Genomic DNA, 19,796 nt, shown 5'->3' with positions numbered 1-19,796 from the left:
CTGTCACTGATGATGATTTGGGTTTGTTTAAAAGATAAACAAATTTTCCCACTGTGATCAGATCACAGAAAATAATCCACTTTTTTTTTGTAAACTTTAGAAGTGGTTCAGTGTAAAAACACGTTCAGTGTAAAAACACCTATGCATAACTTGAGAGACTGAGAACTAACTTACCTTAGAGTTAGGCATTTTACAACATCAAAAACACATCCTTAACATGTGCCTGGGAGCAAACAATATCTGAAGCCCCATCACGACTGTGTCTTATGTTTATTTATTAATTTTTCTTTCTGCGTAATCTTTAACGATTGCACACACTTCCTCTAGACTAGGAATGGGGAATGCAAAGGATATCCTGAGCTATGAGGAAGGCAAATTTTTTGCAAAAGGCACCTTCTCTCAGACACAAGGAAAAAAATTGTCCTGACTCTGTACTGTGATGATTAGTTTAACAGTGTAGGTGTGAACAAGGCACATTAATTAGGCATCTCAGAAAAACTTTGTGATTTAACTTTAACCAGAGCCAACATGAACAGAAGTTACAGGCATACATTTTTATTCATAACGATGCAAAAATATTCCCTTTTCTTTTTTTTTCTACAGGATGAGAGAAGGCAATGTATTTCAAAAGAAAAAGATATAGCTTTGATAACAAGATCAAATTGCTTTCACCATGTCACATATGTCCTTAAAGAATAAAGACAAAAATGACAACATTTTATATTCATTTGCAGGAAAAACTCTGCTGAAATGTGACTAATGAAAATACTTAAACTATTGTGCATACTGCCACACTTTCAGCAGGAAAATTGCATTACTGCCTCTTCCAGCTGAAATGCCTGACAGGTTTGTGCCAACAATGCTTACTTTACAGGCTACTGTATTTTCCTCTGAACAACGTCCCCCATAGGGAATCATCATAGAAGATAAAACTAACTCCTGAATTTCAATGTTTCAGGTAACAGAAGGATTACAAATTTCTCTTGACAACCAGTTTTGTAAGCTCTTGACCTTGTTAGTTCCCAGCTTCTCCTTCAATTCCTGCCTAATTTATAAAAATATAGATAGCCTCTCCAATCTTTCCAGCTTCTTTAACTGAACTATTTCCCATCCACTTAACTTTCAGATCTCCTAGTCAAAACTTGCTCCTGAACTTTTTTCCTTCCCAGTGTTTCATCTCTTCCTTTTCCACAGCACCTGCAGTGAACTCCATCCTATCCTAAATCACAATTTTCATACATTTAACTCTTCCTTTCTTATCAGCACTTTACAACCCCAGCCATTTTCTAAAGGCAACACAGCCCAGTCTCCAGGAAGTCCTGCCCTTTGTCCTCCTTGCTTCTCTCTGGATCAGGTTCTCATTTTTCCTACTGCACTTCCTCCACTCCAATAAGGAGACAGATTTCAAAACCTAGCAAATTTAGAAAGATCAAAGTCTTCCAGGATAACTGTCTGCCAAGTCTACAGATTTATAAAGGCAACTTCATTTAGCTAAGTGTTCCCTCCCACTGTTTACTCCTGTTGCTTCACATATCACAAGTTTCACAATCCTTATTTTGGGATAGTTTCTTCAAAATATATTCCCAACACTTACAATCTAATCATTTTGGTTAGAGTGACTAAGTCAAAACTGTTGGGTTTTACTTTTATCAACTAAAAGATGCCAAAAAAAGATGACAAGAGACTTCTGATTTTTGGAGCAGTCAAAACTAACCTAATTTCCTTAGATATACTAAAAAAAATAGTTATTCAGTGAAGAATCTTGTTGGAGTCATTTTTAGGAGACAAATTCTGCTACACTGCTGCCTGTTCCACAGCATCAGACCTAACAGGGTGCGTTTGTGGGAGTAACCTAAAACACATATGAATAAAAAACAATTAAGTAAGAAAAATTGAAACCCTTCTTCCTATCCAAGATAGTTGCCTGAGCAACAGAAACAGACCTCAGTGAACAACTTTCTATTAGCTCTCATTTGATTAAAATCCCCACCTTGTTGCAGATGTTCAAGATCCCAAAGCAGGCTGTTACTAAACATCTTAATTTCCCTCCTTGGGTCTCCTTGGGTATCAAACAAGGCATTTGGTGTCGTGCAACTAATTGCTCCACCTATTCCTAACAACTACTTCTCAAGTACCAACGTTCCTCTGATTGCAAATCAGCTCCAAATCATAACAGCTATCCAGACTGTAAATGCAAATACAAACCTTACACATCTATACAACACTAGTACTCTTCAAAGTCCAAAAAGCCTCTCATAGAACAAAATCATGGAGTATTTGTTACTTTATCAAGAATTCAAATACAAAACACATATTAAAAGTGTAATACTTTTGGAAAGTTTATGCTGTTTGGGGGATTGTGTGCAGTTTGTTCACGAAAACATCTACACAGCGAGTTAAAAAAATTTTACAAGATAGATGCTAAGTTATTCACTAGGTCTATGTTATTTAATTTAATTTTATTATTTTTAGTGAATGAATGCTATGAATACAGAAAATTATCTCAGCGGCAACAAAATGTGTCTTAGCATTTCATTCCTTGAATAATATACTGTTGCCTACTCCTTCATTAAACGGTGAATGAACCTAGATAAACATTCCCAAACCTGATTTCCCGGTACCAAATCACAAAGCACGATCCTGAGCCTTTCATGGGCTAGCATGCAATTGACTTGAAAACAGAAAAATCTCCTGTTCTAAATGGCAAGCTTCAGGGTCCACAGCTAGTTTTCCAGCCCCTGCCAAATCCTTAATCCAGGGTTCATCTAGTATTGCCTCCAGCAACACACTGGCAAGACAAGAAGGACTGCAAATATAAATGACCTAACAAGTGACCCAACAGAATTTCCATTTCTCACCCCATTACCTTCTTTTATTAATCAAAGGGGATCAAAGGCCTGGAAGAAGCACCCTACCCTGAATTGCTGTAGCCTGGGGAAAAAAATACTGTATTTATTCTGAGTTTATTCTCACATGAGCAAAAGAATACAAACAGGCAGCTTATAGTAAGGCATTCCAGTACTCGCACTACAGAACCATTTGTGGACACACTGTTTGAGGGACCCGCACAGCAGGAAATGATGTGCATAAGAAAGGACAAGGGCAAAATTAGTCACTTCAGGGCAATTTTCTGGGCTTTTCTTCATAAAAAATAAATGAGTGTAAACCACCAATGAATCATCTGACCTACAGGATGATAAACCCAAGACACTGATTTCCACTCATTAGTCATAAATTTCAAGTTCAGTGAATTAGCTGTCCATTAACTGCCTCCCTTAGAAAAGTCCTCTAAAAATTTCAGTTTTCTTATTGTATGTATTACTTGCATACACTAACCCAAGATGACATACACCACAGCTGCAAAAATTCTGCCTGTGCTAAGGGCATCTCCCAAGATAAGAGACATGACTGTAATCTTCTAGGGCATAGCAGACATTCAATTAAAGTAATTTATCTTCTTTTTCTGAGGAAGTACTTTCTTTTACCAATACTGAATAGAAAACTGTTTCCACTTAAGTATTACTCATTGCATGAAGACCCCTCCTTTATTTAAAAATCTATAAAATACAGACATTAGATCAGCCACACTAGCTCAGATAACCCTCTAACCTGTCTCCAACAATAACTTCCATGTTCCCCTGACCTCTGTCCTTCTGCAAGGAAGCGATCACAGTATGCAAGCAAAGTACATCAGGTGCCTCTTCCACTTCTCCCAATTCTTTCAGAAACACCTGTTAGAGTCCCAATGGCCTCCCCACCTTCTCACACTTCTACTTCCCACCTGCCATCACTGGATATCACAGGAACTCCCCATAAACCACCTCCCTTCTCTGGCACACCTGCTCCATGAAGTAGGATGGGGAAATATAAAAGACTGTGTGTACACATAAGGATGATCCCAGTTCCTGTGTCTTTACAATTTCTGCCCAACACAGCATATTTGCAGGCAGAATGACTAGGCAGAGCCCACAGGCACAGCAAAGAAGTTGGGAGCACAATGGGAGAGTCAAGGGAGCTGTGTTTAGCATTCCCTTTGGCTCCCCATCCTTCAGTACTGGACTCATCTCCTCCCAGTATCAAAGGCCTTTGAGTATCTGATACACAAGGGTGGTCATGGGTGTCATAAAGACAGAGCCAGACTCCTCTTGGCCCTGTCCAGGGAAAAGAAGTGCAAACTGAAATACAAGAAGCCCAAGAAAAGTTTTGTTCTTTTTTTAAACCATAAATCTGGAAAAACATCTGGACAGGCTGCCAAGTGAGGCTCTGGAGTCCCTACCCTCAGAGACACCAAATCCAACTACACACATCCCTGGGTGTAGGGATGCCATCCCTGACGCCGATTTGAGCAGAGGTGTTGGACCAGATCATTCCCAAAGGTGCCTTCATGCATCAGCAACTGTTTCTCTCCTAATATTGATTAACATACTGTGAGAGCTGGCAGGGAGCATTCATGAGATTTTTCACAGGATTATTGCATCCTTGGTAAATCCCTGACTTCTCTCACAGGTCCACAGCATGACAGGCACTGAGCAGAAGGTAAGTATCTTCACCACAAATGAGTAACTGCTTTGGTGGTGGCACTACAGGTGGTGACAAAGATTTTAGTAGCCCACATGCACAAACAGACCAAGTGGTTTTACTTCAAGAAGACTGCCTAACAACCTTGCTGCAGCACTCACCTATATTCAGAACATGGAAAATATGGTAATGAACAGTAAAGTAAAATGTAAAAGTCATCATAAAATAGAAAAATAACCAAGCTGATTTTGCTTGACAAATGTATCTATCTATTTAAACAATATTTATGACTAGGGTGTATTTTAACATCTTACCAGATACTTCTGGTATGTGCAGGAGAATATGTGCAGAAGAATATGTGCAGAAGAAAATCTTTCCCTTAATGTGGAAAAAGAAATCCGTAAAGATAATATCAACTCTAAATGATGAGCAGCTTCAGAACAAGCTACCTCTTACATTAACTGGCAAAAATACTTGGGGATGTAGTAAGACTAGCAGAGAAGTCCATTTTGTTAGAAAAATCCATCAACTGCCTGTGGTTTCTATTTTGAGTCTCAAGAAATAGCTATGTTTTTTCTGAAAAATATTAAAACAGAAAACTAAACACAATGCATTACAGGGGACACCTACCTATAGTTTAAGAACTTCACTGTCCTGTAAATAAGTTCAAACAACACTTAGAGTAAGTACTCCTACAAGTCTTCAGAAAAAATATCAGATACCCAATTTGTTCTGGGTTTGGATGGGAGAGAATTAATTTTTCTTCATATCCACTTGCTTTTATGGTGCTGTGTTGTGGATTTGTGACCAAATTAGCGTCATCAACACAGCAAGATATGATTTAGCTATTGCTGAGCAGGGCTTGCATAGTTGTCAAGGCCTTTTCTACTCCTCACACTGCCCTGCCACTGAAGAGGCTGGGAGTGAGGTATAATTTGCAGGGGGCACAGTTGGTACAGCCGACCCCACCTGACCAAAGGGATCCAGCCATATAATTCTGTGCTCAGCAGTTCAAGCTGGGAAGGAAGAAAGAAGGGGCAATGTTTGCACTCATGGCATTTATCCTCTGAAGTAGCCATGAGGTGTGACAGAGCCCTACTTCCCAGGGATGGATGGATGGATACCTGTCCACCCCTGGGAATCACTGAATGAACTCCTTTGTGTTTGCAGCTTTTCCCTTCCCTGTTAAACTGCCCTTACCTCAGCCTGCAAGTTTTCTCACTTTTACCCTTCCACTTCTCCTCCTCATGCTGCCAGAGGGCGTAAGCTGGTGGCTGAGGGGTGCAGTTCACCCACTGCAGTTAACCCATAAAACCACAAAAAGAACTAATTCTGTTCTATTTTTGCATCCACCCATTGCCATGATGATTCTGGGATTTAAAATTGCTAATAGCTCTACCTTCTACCTGTATAAATATAACTCAATTCAATTTAAATAATTACTCCAGTGTTAGATTAACAGTTTACCCTTTTCTGGGCCGTGATCATGCCATTAAAGAAGAGCATAGAATATCACAGCATAAGCATTAAGTCACATCTAAATTAATTTCTGTTAGTTACTTGATCTCAAGAATTAATTCAAAGTGTTGAACAACCGCAATCTGATTTTCACAAGCCCTTCATTTGTTAAGAAACACACATTACACTACAGACATTCATTTCCCATGGGGTAGTTACCCAAAAAGCTTCTAGTTGAGTTGACCTAAAAATCACAGCCAAAATGCTTAAATCCCTATCTGCCATTTCCATTTTTTTTATCCTATTAGTATATGAAAGGCACTTTCTCCACACTAAATTAGAAATATAAGGCTCAAATTACTAAGTACCTATAGTCAGCAGTTTACTTCTAACTGGATGGCACTGTTCAACCAAAGTAGCCCGTACAGTTCTTGCTTTAAGTGGCTTCCACAGTTTCTTTTCAGAAAGGAGCAAAATGCCACATTCATTGCAAAAGGGGAAATTTTGTTACTTTAGTATCAATCTAGTGATAAATTAAAGCTGTCAAGTCCACTTCTCATGAAGGGTGAACCACCGCCTTACAGGGCTTGCTTGAACAGCTCAGTAACAATCCATGTTCCTAAATATTCTCCCTCGAGAAGCCCAGCATAGCAGAGATGAATGTGAATTAAGCAGAAATACCATAATTCAGTGACAGGAAAAGAATAGCACATCTATTTTCATTATGACAAAGCTTTTATGAACACCACAGACACCAGAGATAATAGAGCCTTATAGCAAGTTAAAAGCAGGTTGTAGCTATTCTGAGCACACATAACATTGCTAGTTGTAAAGAAGGTTGTGCAGAAGACAATAAAGAATTGTGTGCATCTTGCTTACCTAGTTCACATTTTTGTAACAGCCTTGGCATATCTGAAAAGGCTGTTTTGTTTGAGGGTTTTTTTCAACCTAAACTGAAGTCCTGAGCATCCCAAATCCTCCCTCTAACATTTCATTCACTGCCTTTCCAGGGCAGGCTGCTAAGGCATTAATAATTACTGCTAGTCTGTAGAAGAAGAGCATACCCCACAAGGTTTTCTCAGGTCTTTACAGGTTATATTTATGGGTGACAAAAACAGCCACATTCAACTTCACTTTCAAATCTACTCATTGGTCACCCTCTGAAACTCATTCAACTCCAGGATTTTCAATAGCAGCTTCCACCTCATGCATTAGCCACACCTTGCATAAAAATCACAGCTTCCAGAAAGTCAAGGTTAAAGTAACCTCAAGCAAATATGAAAGTTAGTTCAATTCTCTCTAGACTAGCAGCCAACCTAGTCTGATTCATACTCTCTGCTTAATCACACATCAGCAAAATATCATACAACTCAGCATAAGCAAGGGGAACATGAAAAACATCTTAGCTCTTATTCATGTACATTCACTGAAGTCCATGGGGGCACAGCATCCTGCTGTTTCTGTCATGATGTAGCAACTGGATTAAAACTGGTGCTTGGTAATAAATCAGGGTGCGCAAGCAACATTAAAAATAAAGTTATCTGTGAGAAGCAATAAGCACACTTTCATGAGCTACAGATTTGGGTATGGCCTGATAAGGTACAATACCAAATACAGGAAGAGATTTGAATACAGTGGTTTGGATAGCAGCTCCATCATTCTAAGTACCATCTCTGAAGTATGCTAGAAGCCTTACTATTAACTACTAAGCCACCCCAAATCACTTGGGTAACACAACTGAGGTGGAGTTACACACACACAATATCCAGGATCATAATTTAGACCCCAGTTGCTAATTGGATAATTACCACAGATGTTCTGGCCATAACACAGTTTCATTAGCAACCTCTGCTTTGGCCTTCTGCTCCCTCCAGACACACTAGGAGTCTCAAATATTTCCAGTTAATCTCTCTTTTGCAAGCATATTTCTGTGTCAATCACTTACTTTCATTCTATATTCCCAAAATGTCAGATGGCTCCCTCTATACTAAATTAGAAAATTATTAATTTTTTTCATTTAATGTTTAACTAACATACTCAACTAATTCCATTATCAAATTGAATTCCTGCCCATGAAATACTGCCCTGTATTCTGACACTGGGTTTTCCATTCATTGTTCCCAATTTATGTTGTAGGTACATTTACATTACTGAGATTCTCAGTACTTGGAGCATCACCCCCCTTAACAAGCATGGGATAAGCGTGAGAAAAGGGGGATTTTGGCTCAGCATTAGCAATGGATGGATCAGCAAAAAAAAAAAGCTCAGTTATATAGTACCAGCATGCATCTTGAAAAATTATCTTTAGGCAAGGCAAAAAATTAAACTGAAAATTTAGAAAGGAAATGAAGCAAATTTTGAGGTAACTGCAGTTACCCAAGTGCATGATAGGCAGCATGGGAGAAAACACAAATACGATTATTTAACAGCTTGGCAACAGGGCCACTGTTAAAGCTCAGAGGAAAAAGGCAGGGATGTCCTTAGGCCTCAAAGGTCCTTGGTTTTATACCTAATATATAGGAACCACAGGAAAGATGCAAAGAAAGAAATGGCACAGCCAAAGCAACAATGCAGAAAAATAAGTTGTGCTGCTCTAATTGGGCTGGCACAAGTTGGCAAGGTTGCTTTGCTCCAGGCAAAGGAAGCTGATGATGCAGCACTGAAGGCAAGCACACAAGTTTTTACCTGCAAAGGTGAAAAGTTGAAGCTGAATTTAAGAAGCAAGAAACAGGCAACATTTAGAGAAGATTCGAGTACGAGAAACTGAAAACTGTGCTGAAGAGTGCCCAGAGAAACACAGTCCTGCAGTGTTCACCCACTGAGACAAGAAATTGAGAAATAAGGGGTTTTTAGTTAAGTAGTACATATGCTGATAGACAGGCATGGGAAAGGGAGCAATTGTAAAGACAAGTAACTATTTTCCTTGTAAAGAACAGCAGAAAGGCAGAAAGGCAGATCTGCAAGGGCCAAATGTAAGCAGGCAGTCTTGATCCACTGCATATATGCAGAGTGAAAACACATGTATGCATACAGCACAGTGTGGCTCGTGCCTTCAAGTTGGGCAGTGTGATCTAGGTGCTCCCACCATTCTCTCAAGTTTTTCTTTGAATTTACAGTAACTGCTATTCATATCATCCCTCATGACTATCCAGTTTTAATTACTTTAATTTGCTAGCATTTAAAAAGCTCTGTAATACATTAAAAATTTAATATTTTATCTCTGTACTGATAAATGTGATATTCAAGATATCACCTTTCCATATTAGCCACCACTATGACAAGTAACAGATAGTTCTGTTGCTCACACACATCTCACTTTCTCCTAGTTCCAAGTTCTGTTACATATGAAGTTTTTGTTTTCCTTGCTGTTCTGTCTCCTAAGCCTCTTAAAGAACTTGCTTAAAGTGATTTGGTAGTGTGATCTTATTTTTTTTTAATGTGGTATATCTAATTCTCATTGTGCCAAATATCCAGGTTGACATTCTTTCCATTGGTCTTGCAGGACTGCATTATTTCAGACCATTTAGTCTTTTGCCTGTACTAATTCACATTTTTCTTTCCTTTTGTCTCTCTTACACATTAGAAAAGAACCACCACCTAGGTAGCAACAGCAGGCAAAGTATAATTTCTACCAACTTTCTGAGGCAAAGTTAACTAGTCTGTATGTTATGTCAAATGATTTAAATTTGCTAACTCATGAGTTCATTGTTAAAGCATTAGAATGACCAGCGTTTATAGAGCAATATCCATCTCTTTAAATTGCATCACTATCAATACTTTTCATTTGGAAAGGGTCTATTATACTGCACAGACTAATAACATGAAACTGCTCAAACACCCATCCTGAATTGCAGTGATCACTGTCCAAAACCATTCCTGGTGAAATGGTGCCCTCTTGTAGCAGGAATCAGCCACTGCAGGAACAGCAGCTTTGTAAACACACAACTGGCAATCCAATCCATCTCAAGCATTTCTTGCACGTCATTATTTACAATACTATGAAATAGGCATGCTTGCAGAGTAATTTTGGAAGACTTTTTTCTTCCCTAAATTTCATTTACAAACAGCACTGGTCTTAGCCAGAATATAAATTACTTTCAGCACCTTACAAGTTAGTTAAGCCCACTCATAGAGGAAGCAGTGGTCTTGTCTGTAGGTTTGATACATATTCCCGTATTTAGGACATCAGTCTATCCAAGCTTTTACCCTTCATCTTCGAAACAAGAACTGACAATTATGCAAGAATACTCTGCTGACCAAGATGTTTTAGGATCAAGAACAATTTCTCAGATGCTGTTTCTTTTTTACTTCCTATCTCCTGTGAAAAATCTTACACACCCTTCAGCAAGACTTTCTGACTCCTCTATCCCAGTCTCTCAGCAGAAGCAGCTCACACTGCCTGCCAACAAGAAAAAGAATACAAACAGGGGCAAAGATACAGGTACACAGTTTCTTCAGCTTAACAAGACATCTGGGTGATGCCAGAAAACCGCATCCACAGGCACAGCTGCTTGCTCAGTGCCTCAGAGCAGAACTGCACAGCAACGCTGCCCTTGCCACAGGGGCCTCTGCTCTCCCCCAGGCATTTGCCATTCCTTAAATGTCTGTGGTCCATTTTTCTCCAGAACTGAACAAAATGAATACAGGCAGCTGTGTGACTCATGTTGTTCTAGCCACATAAAAAGGAGAAGGCTTTTTAGAATACTTTGTGTAGTAACACCAATTCTTTACCTAGTATTTATTCTTCATTAGCATCACTCATTGGTAGCCATCTGCTACTGTGGTGTTAAACACAAATTGATTGTGACAAGTATTTTGAAGAGGTATTTTTCCTGTTCAAATATGTATTAATATGAACATTCCATTTCTTCTTTTTTTTTTCTTTTTTGCTTCCAGAAAATTCAGTGTTTTTCTTTTGTCTTCTTGTTTTTTGTGGAGTGGAGAGGGTGCAAAGGGTGTTTTCAGGTTTGGTTTTATTTGATTTACTTCCTAAACCTTTTTTACTAAAAAAGCTCTATTTTCTTAAGATAGGAAGATAATATCCATATGTATTGGGAGAAAAGCAGGAATAATTTTATCTTCCCTCATGAGCACGCTCTCTAATCTTGTTTTAGAAGTCCTTGGTCTGTGACTGTAATACCAATAAGCATAAGCAAATCAAGTCAATCTGAGGACAAACTTGCTAATAGCAGTGGGGGGGAAAAAACACATAGATTTCATAAACAAAACACAAAGAAGGGGTCAGATTACCACCTAATCCCACACTTTCCCCACTTCCTGCTGTTCCTGGATTGTCACCTTCCTACTTCCATCATTAATACTGAGCTAAACAGAAGGAAGTGCAATAGCATCAGTGTAGCCTAGTATTTCAATAAACACACATCTGCCTAACAGCTTGGGTCTAGCAACCCAAAAACGGTTCACAGGCCTGAGCCAGGGTTACCCAGTGTTTTAGGGCATCAACTCCATCTGCATAATGCTTTGCATGTCTACGTGAAAAATATCATCACATTCTTTCTGGCTTTGAAAAATTACATGTTATTCACTGATATTTGCATGTAAACTTCTTGCAAAAACAGGAAGCTCCAAGCACAAGCAAATCACTAACAGATGTCAACAAGAAACTCTTCCCAGAAAGTATGCTAACCTTTTCACAGCACCACACCCTGCAAAAAAATACTTTTAATATCTGAAGCTGAGCCTGGATCACATTTTGGAAGCCTGAGACAGCTCCTGTCCTCTTTATTATTGTTAGTTGTGAAGTCACTGCTTCTCACCACAGCTACACCAACCAGGGAAAAACAAACTTATGGATGTGGGAATAAAACTCACCATGCTGTTCATTTTAGAAGAGGACGAGCTTGCTCTCTGCTTCCTTAGGCTGTTAAGCTCTTCGGCATTTCCATCCTTTGGTTTTATGATCAGCCGGCTGCCCCCAGCGGTGCCTTCTGAAGAGGACCTCAGGCGTTTCTCAACAAATCTGCCCTCCCGGTAGGGACTGAGGCTGTTGGCAACATCAACTACAAAGACAGAAGCAAACAGCAATTGTTACAGAGAACTGCTCTCTACAAGTGTTTTCTGTGGAGGGATATAATGTAAGAAAATAAAGGTAGTGCAGAAGGCAGTCTCACACCTGAGGAGTTGCAGCTGCACTAATCACCAAAGATTAGGAACAGGCCTGCCCTTAACAGGCCACAGCTGTGTCCAGGAAGAAGACGAGTGCCACAAAAGAGTGGGTTAGCTGGGTGAGGAGAGAGATGGAGTTTGTTGGCTGTGCTGTGAAAAGAGATAGAGTCACTGCTGTGAAGAGCTGCCCATGAGAAATCACTGGGAAGGTATGAGAACTTTCGCAATAAGATGACAACAATTTTCTTAATCAGAACACTGCTTTGCTTGAAATAATTACGCTGAAATCACATGAGAAATGTTTTGTGGAAAGCAGACCGTGCTTACCTAGATCAAGGTGTCACCTGGGCCCCCAGTTCATTGCTCAGCCCCAATGACAGGCATGCTCAGCACACCACAGCCCAGAAAGACTCTTTGCTCCATCCTTTTCTTTCTCCCTTCATTATAGGATACTTCCAAATTGCTGAAAGTAAAATCTACCAGAGAAACCATCACTTGCCCAGTGGTGCCAAAACCCAACCTGCCTAGGCCCCCAAAGTCAAGTAAGTCCAGCTCCTGAAGGGTCATGTGACAATTTTGTTAACCCTGCGTAAGACAGGGATGCACATTGGTTTCCATTTCTGTTCAGCATTCCTAGTTTAGCCTTACACCTGCACCCTCCATCAGCCTGCAGTCAGTGGGCAAAATCCCAGCCCAGTTAAAACAATAACATGTCAGAAAAAAGCAAAAATAATATAGTTTGACATGTTAGTGCAAATTTAGAGGTGGGGACAGATAAATGAGTAGTAGCGTAAAAAATGCCACACATACAGAAAATTTTACCTTCCTCTGCATTTTGCAAGAGAAGAGACATTTTCTCTAAAAGTTCTCAAAAAAATCCGTATCACATAAAAATACATAAAGGTATAATAAGAAATATATGGCACATCAAACCTGCTCATACATTAATGTCACATTCACAATGCTATCTATAATGATATCAGCTATGAGACCAGGTACAGAAGAGAAAATATCTATTACCAAAGAAAACGCACAAAAGTATTTTGTATTCACATCTAGATTTAAATACTGTTTTAGAAAGCCAAATGTTCAAACCAGGCTGTTTGCAACAGGTATAAGTACTTATAACCATATCTTACTGATTGCTATGAAAGCTTTTCCTGTATTTGACTCATTTCATATGGCAGGATTTTGTCTTATTTTCACTGGTTCCTTTGTACGCTTGGGAATTGCTAATTTGAAATACATTCTTCACAACACTAGAAAAAAAAAGGTATTTTGAACAGTACTAAAAGAACAGAACAATTAATCAACAACTTTTACGTAGTGCAGTTATTAGCTCTAGTGTTTCTGTGAACATGAATCCAATTTACAAAATCATCTATATCACAGTTTCGACTCCCTTTAGCTGCTTTACTGAAATACAGACTAAATATCAAATTGTCAATGCATGAGTTTGAAATGCAGGGGGTATTTCTAAATATCCTTCCAAGCTGCTCACTTAGTGCCCTGCAGTACACTCTTGCAAGGCAGATTCTGAAATAAGAGCTATTTACAGATGCGACAATGTGGCAAGGAAGACTAACTGAGTGTTCAGGACCAGTAATATAGATAAATGAGAATATTTTTTTCCCCAAAGTGACTGAGGTTCTGAGTGAAAGAGGAGCCCTCTGGTGAAAGGTAATTCAGTGGATTAATTTGACTTTCTATTGCCATTTATGTACAAGATATCCAACTAAGCCTTGCAGTGACTAATAATTCAAAAAGCAAGATTGCTTTTGATTGCTTATAATCCACATGCCTAGATAAACATCTAAGCAAAATGATGGGTGTGAATTTATATGAGTTTATACTTACCATCATTTATTTTCTAATACAATCACTACAAACGCTGTCTTGTTAACTCTCAAATTTTGGCTGACCACATACAGCCTCAGGATTAAGCAAGAAAGCACCAGTCATAAACTGGCTCGAGAGAATGAACTGTCAGAGATAAATGTCTTCTGACAGGTGTCCTTCACTCAAGGGCCTGGTGCCTTATTTATCTGTATCTCTATATTGGGATTTCTAGGCACAGTCTTTCCACTTAATCTTGTTAGCATTTCCAAATTACTCTTCATAAACTAAAGACCCAATGTGAAATTTAGATGGTAATTAACTCCCTCAGTTCCATAGATGACAAAATGAGAATTTGGACACTTATTTCAGATGGAAGCAGAAACAGGATATTTCATACTTTGACAAAATATCCACTTTGAGCTACTCTATAACATCAGTTGAATACAGAAAGCATGACTCTATAAATTTCTAAACTCAGATGAATATAAACTAAACTTTATTATTTCCCATAATCAGACAAGAACGTTTGTTTCTCTGGTCATGTTTCCATCCCAAATTATGCAACCCCATGGCTCAAGTCCAAAATAGGCGTGTCTCAAGGAATCATAGCTTCAGCCTCTAACACAAGCTGGGAATCAGTACTTGCATTCTTAATTCATTTTTTTAATAAGCAAAGCAGAGACACGAACAGCACTGATGGGTGTTTGCAAACTCTAAAACACAAACTCAAAGAAATCACAGACTTTGCCTTTAATTCCTACAGTTCTGAAGGAGGACACAATTTGCACTTTCTGAACTTCATAGTTAACACTTGCAATTCTAAAAAAAACTCTATGACAAAACAATCATTATAGAAGAAATGAGGCTAGCCCACCCAAAAACCCACCAAACTCAAAAATGAAAAGACCATGAAACATACCTTTAGAATGGTTTGATTCATAACCCTGTTGTATTTTAAAGGACTGAGGTTCAGAACATGGAACAGTGTTAGACTCCACTACAGGAATTGTGTTTCTCATGTGCTTGGATGGAGTGCTTTCATCTCTGCTGCCACTCAACCCCCGTGCCTTTGGAGAGAGTGCCACCGGTTCTTCACTACGCTGTAACGTCAAGGTTTCTAAATGTGCATTTTCTGAGTTATTTTTTTCTATGTGCCTAGCATCATTGATATGCAGTCCATTGGCTTGCAACAGTACTTTTGTTTGATGAGCAACTGAGGTTTTGAATAAGGTACTGGACTCCATACTGCACGAGCTTGCATGACTCACAGGAGATACACCAGCAGAATGGCCAGCACTTTGCACAGTATCTCTCTCCCTCGCAGGAGCAGCAGCAGGATTAAAGAAGACCTGAGAGGTAGAGACATCGTGGCCAAAATCCTCTGCGAGCAGTGCCCCAGGCCCACTGCTGGGCAGGGCATCAGCCTCTGAAACAGAGTCCTCGGTGAGAGCGATGAAGTCCGAGGGGGTCTGGGCAGCTGTGAGGTCAGCCGAGAGCAGCGGGGACTGCAGGGAGCTGCCCATGCACTCCGTCGTCTCAGCCGAGCACGGAGGAGACGACTTGGCCATCACAGGCTCGCTCTCCACGTAGGATTTAACTTCCAGCAAGCACCTGGGCTGCTGGACAGAGGAAACCGACTGACTCTCTGGAACTGGTTTGGAAAATTTGTAGTGCGATGAAAAAGACTTAGTGAGAAGTTTTCGTGTCGACTGTTTGACAGAGTATCGGCTTCGCTCTTCTGCAAAGCCCGAATCGTCACCCTCATTCTTCCCAGAGCTTATGCAATTGATAAAGACATTCTTATTGGCTGAGGGCTCCTTTCCCTTTTCAAAATCGTCTGTCAAAGACCTTGTGATCTTCTTGTTACGTGAGCTGCCAAAGCCAACTGAATGCCTTCCTCTGCTTTTTATGTGCTCGTCTAAGCTGAGTTTGTGAAAAGTGCTAAGAGAGGACTGGGCACCATTTGAGATGTTAACATTCTGACTCTCTGAGTCAGGCTTCTGCTCACTCCCTTTCTTGTTATGGAAGCTAATGGAAGGAGTGCGGAAAATGCTCCGGCGCTTTCCTGTGCTCCCTGAGCTGGAGTTGGTGCTGGATGGGGAGGAGGTGTGGACACCAATGGCATTGGCAGAAGAAGGCGAGGAAGGAAGGGAGTCGTGTCTCCGGCTAACACTTCTCCTGAATATTGGCAACCGAGATACAAGAGTCGATCGTCTGGATCCCGAGTCCCCCATCAGGGCACAAAGGGTCCGTGGTTCTCCACAGCCAATAAAATAACCTGAGATGACAGAAAACAAAGGGATGGGGGAAAGAAGATAAATTATTCAGCCTCAAAGACTACTCAAACAGATTTGTCAGTCAGCCTAAATACATGAGATGTCAACATCAATTTGTTGCATGCATATTACTGAAGACTTCTAGCATTTAAAAGTGATGTTCAATATCCAGCACTGAAAACTGAACAAACATGTCACACAAAATATTCTACTGACAAAAGATACAATTTTATACTGTACAACAGTATTTTATACTGTTACAATGGGTAATGGTATAAAATCTAAACACCAAGAGATATACAAATATATTATCCAAACATCCTTGTTTTTAAGTTCTTCTTATAAAGTGTAAGCACTCTTAGAAGACAGTTGATTTTTCATGATCTGAGTAGAACAAGTAATTATTTTCTATTTCTAATTACTCCAATTTTTGCATGAAAGAAAAGGATTTTGATTTTTCAATCTTCACAGAAATTCCAGTTGGATTTAAATTAATCTTTGTGCTTCTGTTAAAGGCTGTATAACTTTGCAGTACAGAAAATGATGGCATTTCTGTCCAGTCAAAATATGCAACACAAAAAATTCTTCCTAAAGAACTTTAAGTTCAAGGAATTTACTGTCAAAATATGGGATCATGTTTCTAGATTTGAACTGCCATGTTTCTTTTAAACACTTCTCTGGAGTCCTCTCACAGCCTATTTGCTTACAATTAGCTAATTTTTTATGGTTTTTGAAATGAGGGAGAAGTGCTTCCATCCACAGGTACTTGGCCTTTTTTTATAAATACTTAAGTAAAACTTATTTTGATCAGCACTGTAAATATACTAGAAGAATATTAATCTTTATGAAATATATACCAGTTCTATCTCTTTTTTGTTCTCATTATAGTAAACTACCACTGTGAAAGACAGGACCACAGAGTGACAGCAATAAAAACATGTAATATATAATCACAGAAACATGAGAGGCTGTAGGAATTATGCCCCTATGTAACTTCCTGAGCTATTAGTATTCAGCACATAAAAATAAACCCCAAGTCAGCTGTCTAGACAATGTTTGTATGCCAAGTGCAAAAACAACATAATTCATCTAATGAGCAATTTAATATGTGTTATGTGGCTCAGCAAGTACCTGTGAGCAATGTATATATTTAGGCAGTGTATACATACACACAAATATACATAAATGGAAACAGAATATTTAAGTATTAATAAAACTACATATATGTTACATAACTGTGAAAGAAAGGGTAACAAGTTCAAAGACTGTTTCTGACTGGAGATTGAACGGCACTTTTCTGCTGTTACCATTTTTTTTTAAATGCTAGTACAGTTCCACTCTGAACACGCAGTGCCAAGCAGCCACACTATTCGCAAGCATCAGGAATCAATAAGCAATTTTGTAGTTCAGGATGAGAAAAACAGCTTGGGAATAGTCACTAATTGCAAGAAGTCACTGGTGATCTCTGATGGCAAGCTAAAGCCTGACCTAGACAACACCCAGGTTCTGTGACTGACAACCTCAACGAATTCAGAAAAAAATAGAAAAACTTTACAAGAAAAAGCTTTACATCCACCAGTGAACTGGAGCACAGCCAGCTGTTCCATTTCAGTGACAGGTGTGAGAGTTGGCATTTAGCTGGTGTTATCCCAGCTTGTTCACCTGTCCACAACTCTGCCTACCAGAAATGGGCTTTTGAAAGCCACATTAAACTCTTCATCCCTCCCCTTCAACCTTCTCTGGCTTCTTTAACCACTTCAAGACCATAACTGTGTTGGGATTTCTGTGCTGTGGTGAATCTCTACCTGCAGGCTTACTGGTACGTATGGATAAGCACATACACACCAGATTTTTAGAGACTGTGAGGATTCTTTCCTCTATTTTAAGGAGAGATCATAATTGCTGAAAAAAAAACACTTTAGAATGCAGTTTTACAATACAGTAGATGAAAAAAGTACTTTTAAAATACCTTAAACTTCTACAGGCATTTTATGGGTGTAAAAAACATTTGCTGCCGCTGTTCTCTCTCCTGCCCACAGCTTAAATTCTCATTTAACTGGAGAACAAGCCATCCTAGTTTATAAATACAAAATTTTCCAAGCTGAGAGCAGAAGGAAGCAGAAAACTGAGCAAAATGCTCAGTTTACAGTCTGTAACTTGCACTGGGAATACAAAGACTGTGTGTAAATAATAAGAGATTATTCCTAAGGACTGACCCTGAATAAGCAGAGCCTTGGCCTTCCACGTGGTAATAAATTTTAACAGAATACATTGCCTCGAACAGCAGATAACAAAATAGCATTTTTTCAGTTGATTCCTCCTTTCCTGTCTATTGAAGGAAGAACACAAACTGTCAGCATTCCTTTGATTGTCTAAGCAGCAGAAATCCTCACCCATAAAATATGAACTAAGTACAATAGACTCTTCTTTCTAGAGAGAGAGTATTTCTTAAAACATACACCATTGTGCAACTATACCTGTATATATGCATGGCCATGTGCATATACTGTTTGAATGTTGTGACTGTTCTAGTAATATTTTTAATATTAATGATTTAATAGAATTACATATAATTTACATACACACACACTTGGCACTGTTAACCTGCCAAAGTTTAGCATTACGTTAAAATGACAACTTTTCTACTTGCAACAGAAGGAAAAATAACAAGCATTTCAAGATAGCAATACTTTCAGATACAACTGAAGTCTGATCTTCCATTAATTTTTTTTGTTTACAGCAGAGGAATTATAAACTGCCATATATATCCTGTTATGACTAACATAGGAGGTATTTCCTTTCAGTCTCCACATTTAACATGAGTCTTTTTACTTGCAACTTTACAGTAGTAACCCTTACAGAGTGAAATTCACTCCAGCTACATCTCTGCAAAACCATTAGTTTTATTTATCTAAAATCCTTGTCCCTATGGGCATAATTCTTAAAACTTTCAACAGAGGAAAAAGAAAAGAGCAGAGAAAAACATCTTTGTTTAGGCTCCTTGCTTAGGACAAAATATGCTAGCACATAATGAGAATACTCAAGAAAACAGGCACACTATTCTGTATAGAGGTTTGAATCTTGATCAAATACACAGCCATTACTTTATAATAGTTGAAATTCCAAAGTTCAGTTTCTACTGAAACTGAAATGTTTACTCAGTGCTGAACAAGACAGACAATTTTTGCTTTTTATGGAATGGATTTTTGATGCATATTCTTGCAGCTGGCATCATAAGACAGATTTTGCTATAATGACAGAAAATGACAAAGCTGCTTTGAAAACAATTGCAGGCAGAGTAATAGTGTTGCAGAGAATATAATTTCAGAATATTCTCTTCCTCAAGAGCTAAGCTACAGCTCAGAGTTTCTGAGCTCCTGTGCTCAGACCAATGGAAATGAGAAACCAAGTGTGAGCAAAATATTTCCCCTCTTAACAGAAATTTGAAAAGTTAATCAGATAGAAATAGCTTCCTTTCATGCTGGTCTGCACCAAGACATTGAAAAATGAAAAGTAATCTCAAAAATATCTTAGTGTCACATTTAATTGCCAGACAAGACCAAGAAGTCAAGTTTTTTA

The 19,796-nt window shown here is 38.9% G+C and overlaps 1 protein-coding gene across 1 annotated transcript in view; it reads right to left on the bottom strand.

Annotated features, from left to right (window-relative positions):
- The window catches only part of CCSER1 (coiled-coil serine rich protein 1), a 614,942-nt gene that overhangs the window by 530,146 nt on the left and 65,000 nt on the right, over positions 1 to 19,796 (bottom strand). Inside the window, exons 2-3 of the mRNA XM_036382606.1 lie at positions 14,861 to 16,219; positions 11,809 to 11,996 (exon numbers count right to left, since the gene is read on the bottom strand). Coding sequence (XP_036238499.1) covers positions 11,809 to 11,996; positions 14,861 to 16,175 — 1,503 coding nt within the window. The 5' untranslated portion in view covers positions 16,176 to 16,219. The remainder of the gene's footprint in view (positions 1 to 11,808; positions 11,997 to 14,860; positions 16,220 to 19,796) is intronic.

The sequence above is a fragment of the Molothrus ater genome, chromosome 4, assembly GCF_012460135.2.
Source record: "Molothrus ater isolate BHLD 08-10-18 breed brown headed cowbird chromosome 4, BPBGC_Mater_1.1, whole genome shotgun sequence".
Taxonomy (NCBI): Eukaryota; Metazoa; Chordata; class Aves; order Passeriformes; family Icteridae; genus Molothrus; species Molothrus ater.
Note: the sequence above shows the minus strand (reverse complement) of the source record. Positions and strands in the feature narration are given on the sequence as shown.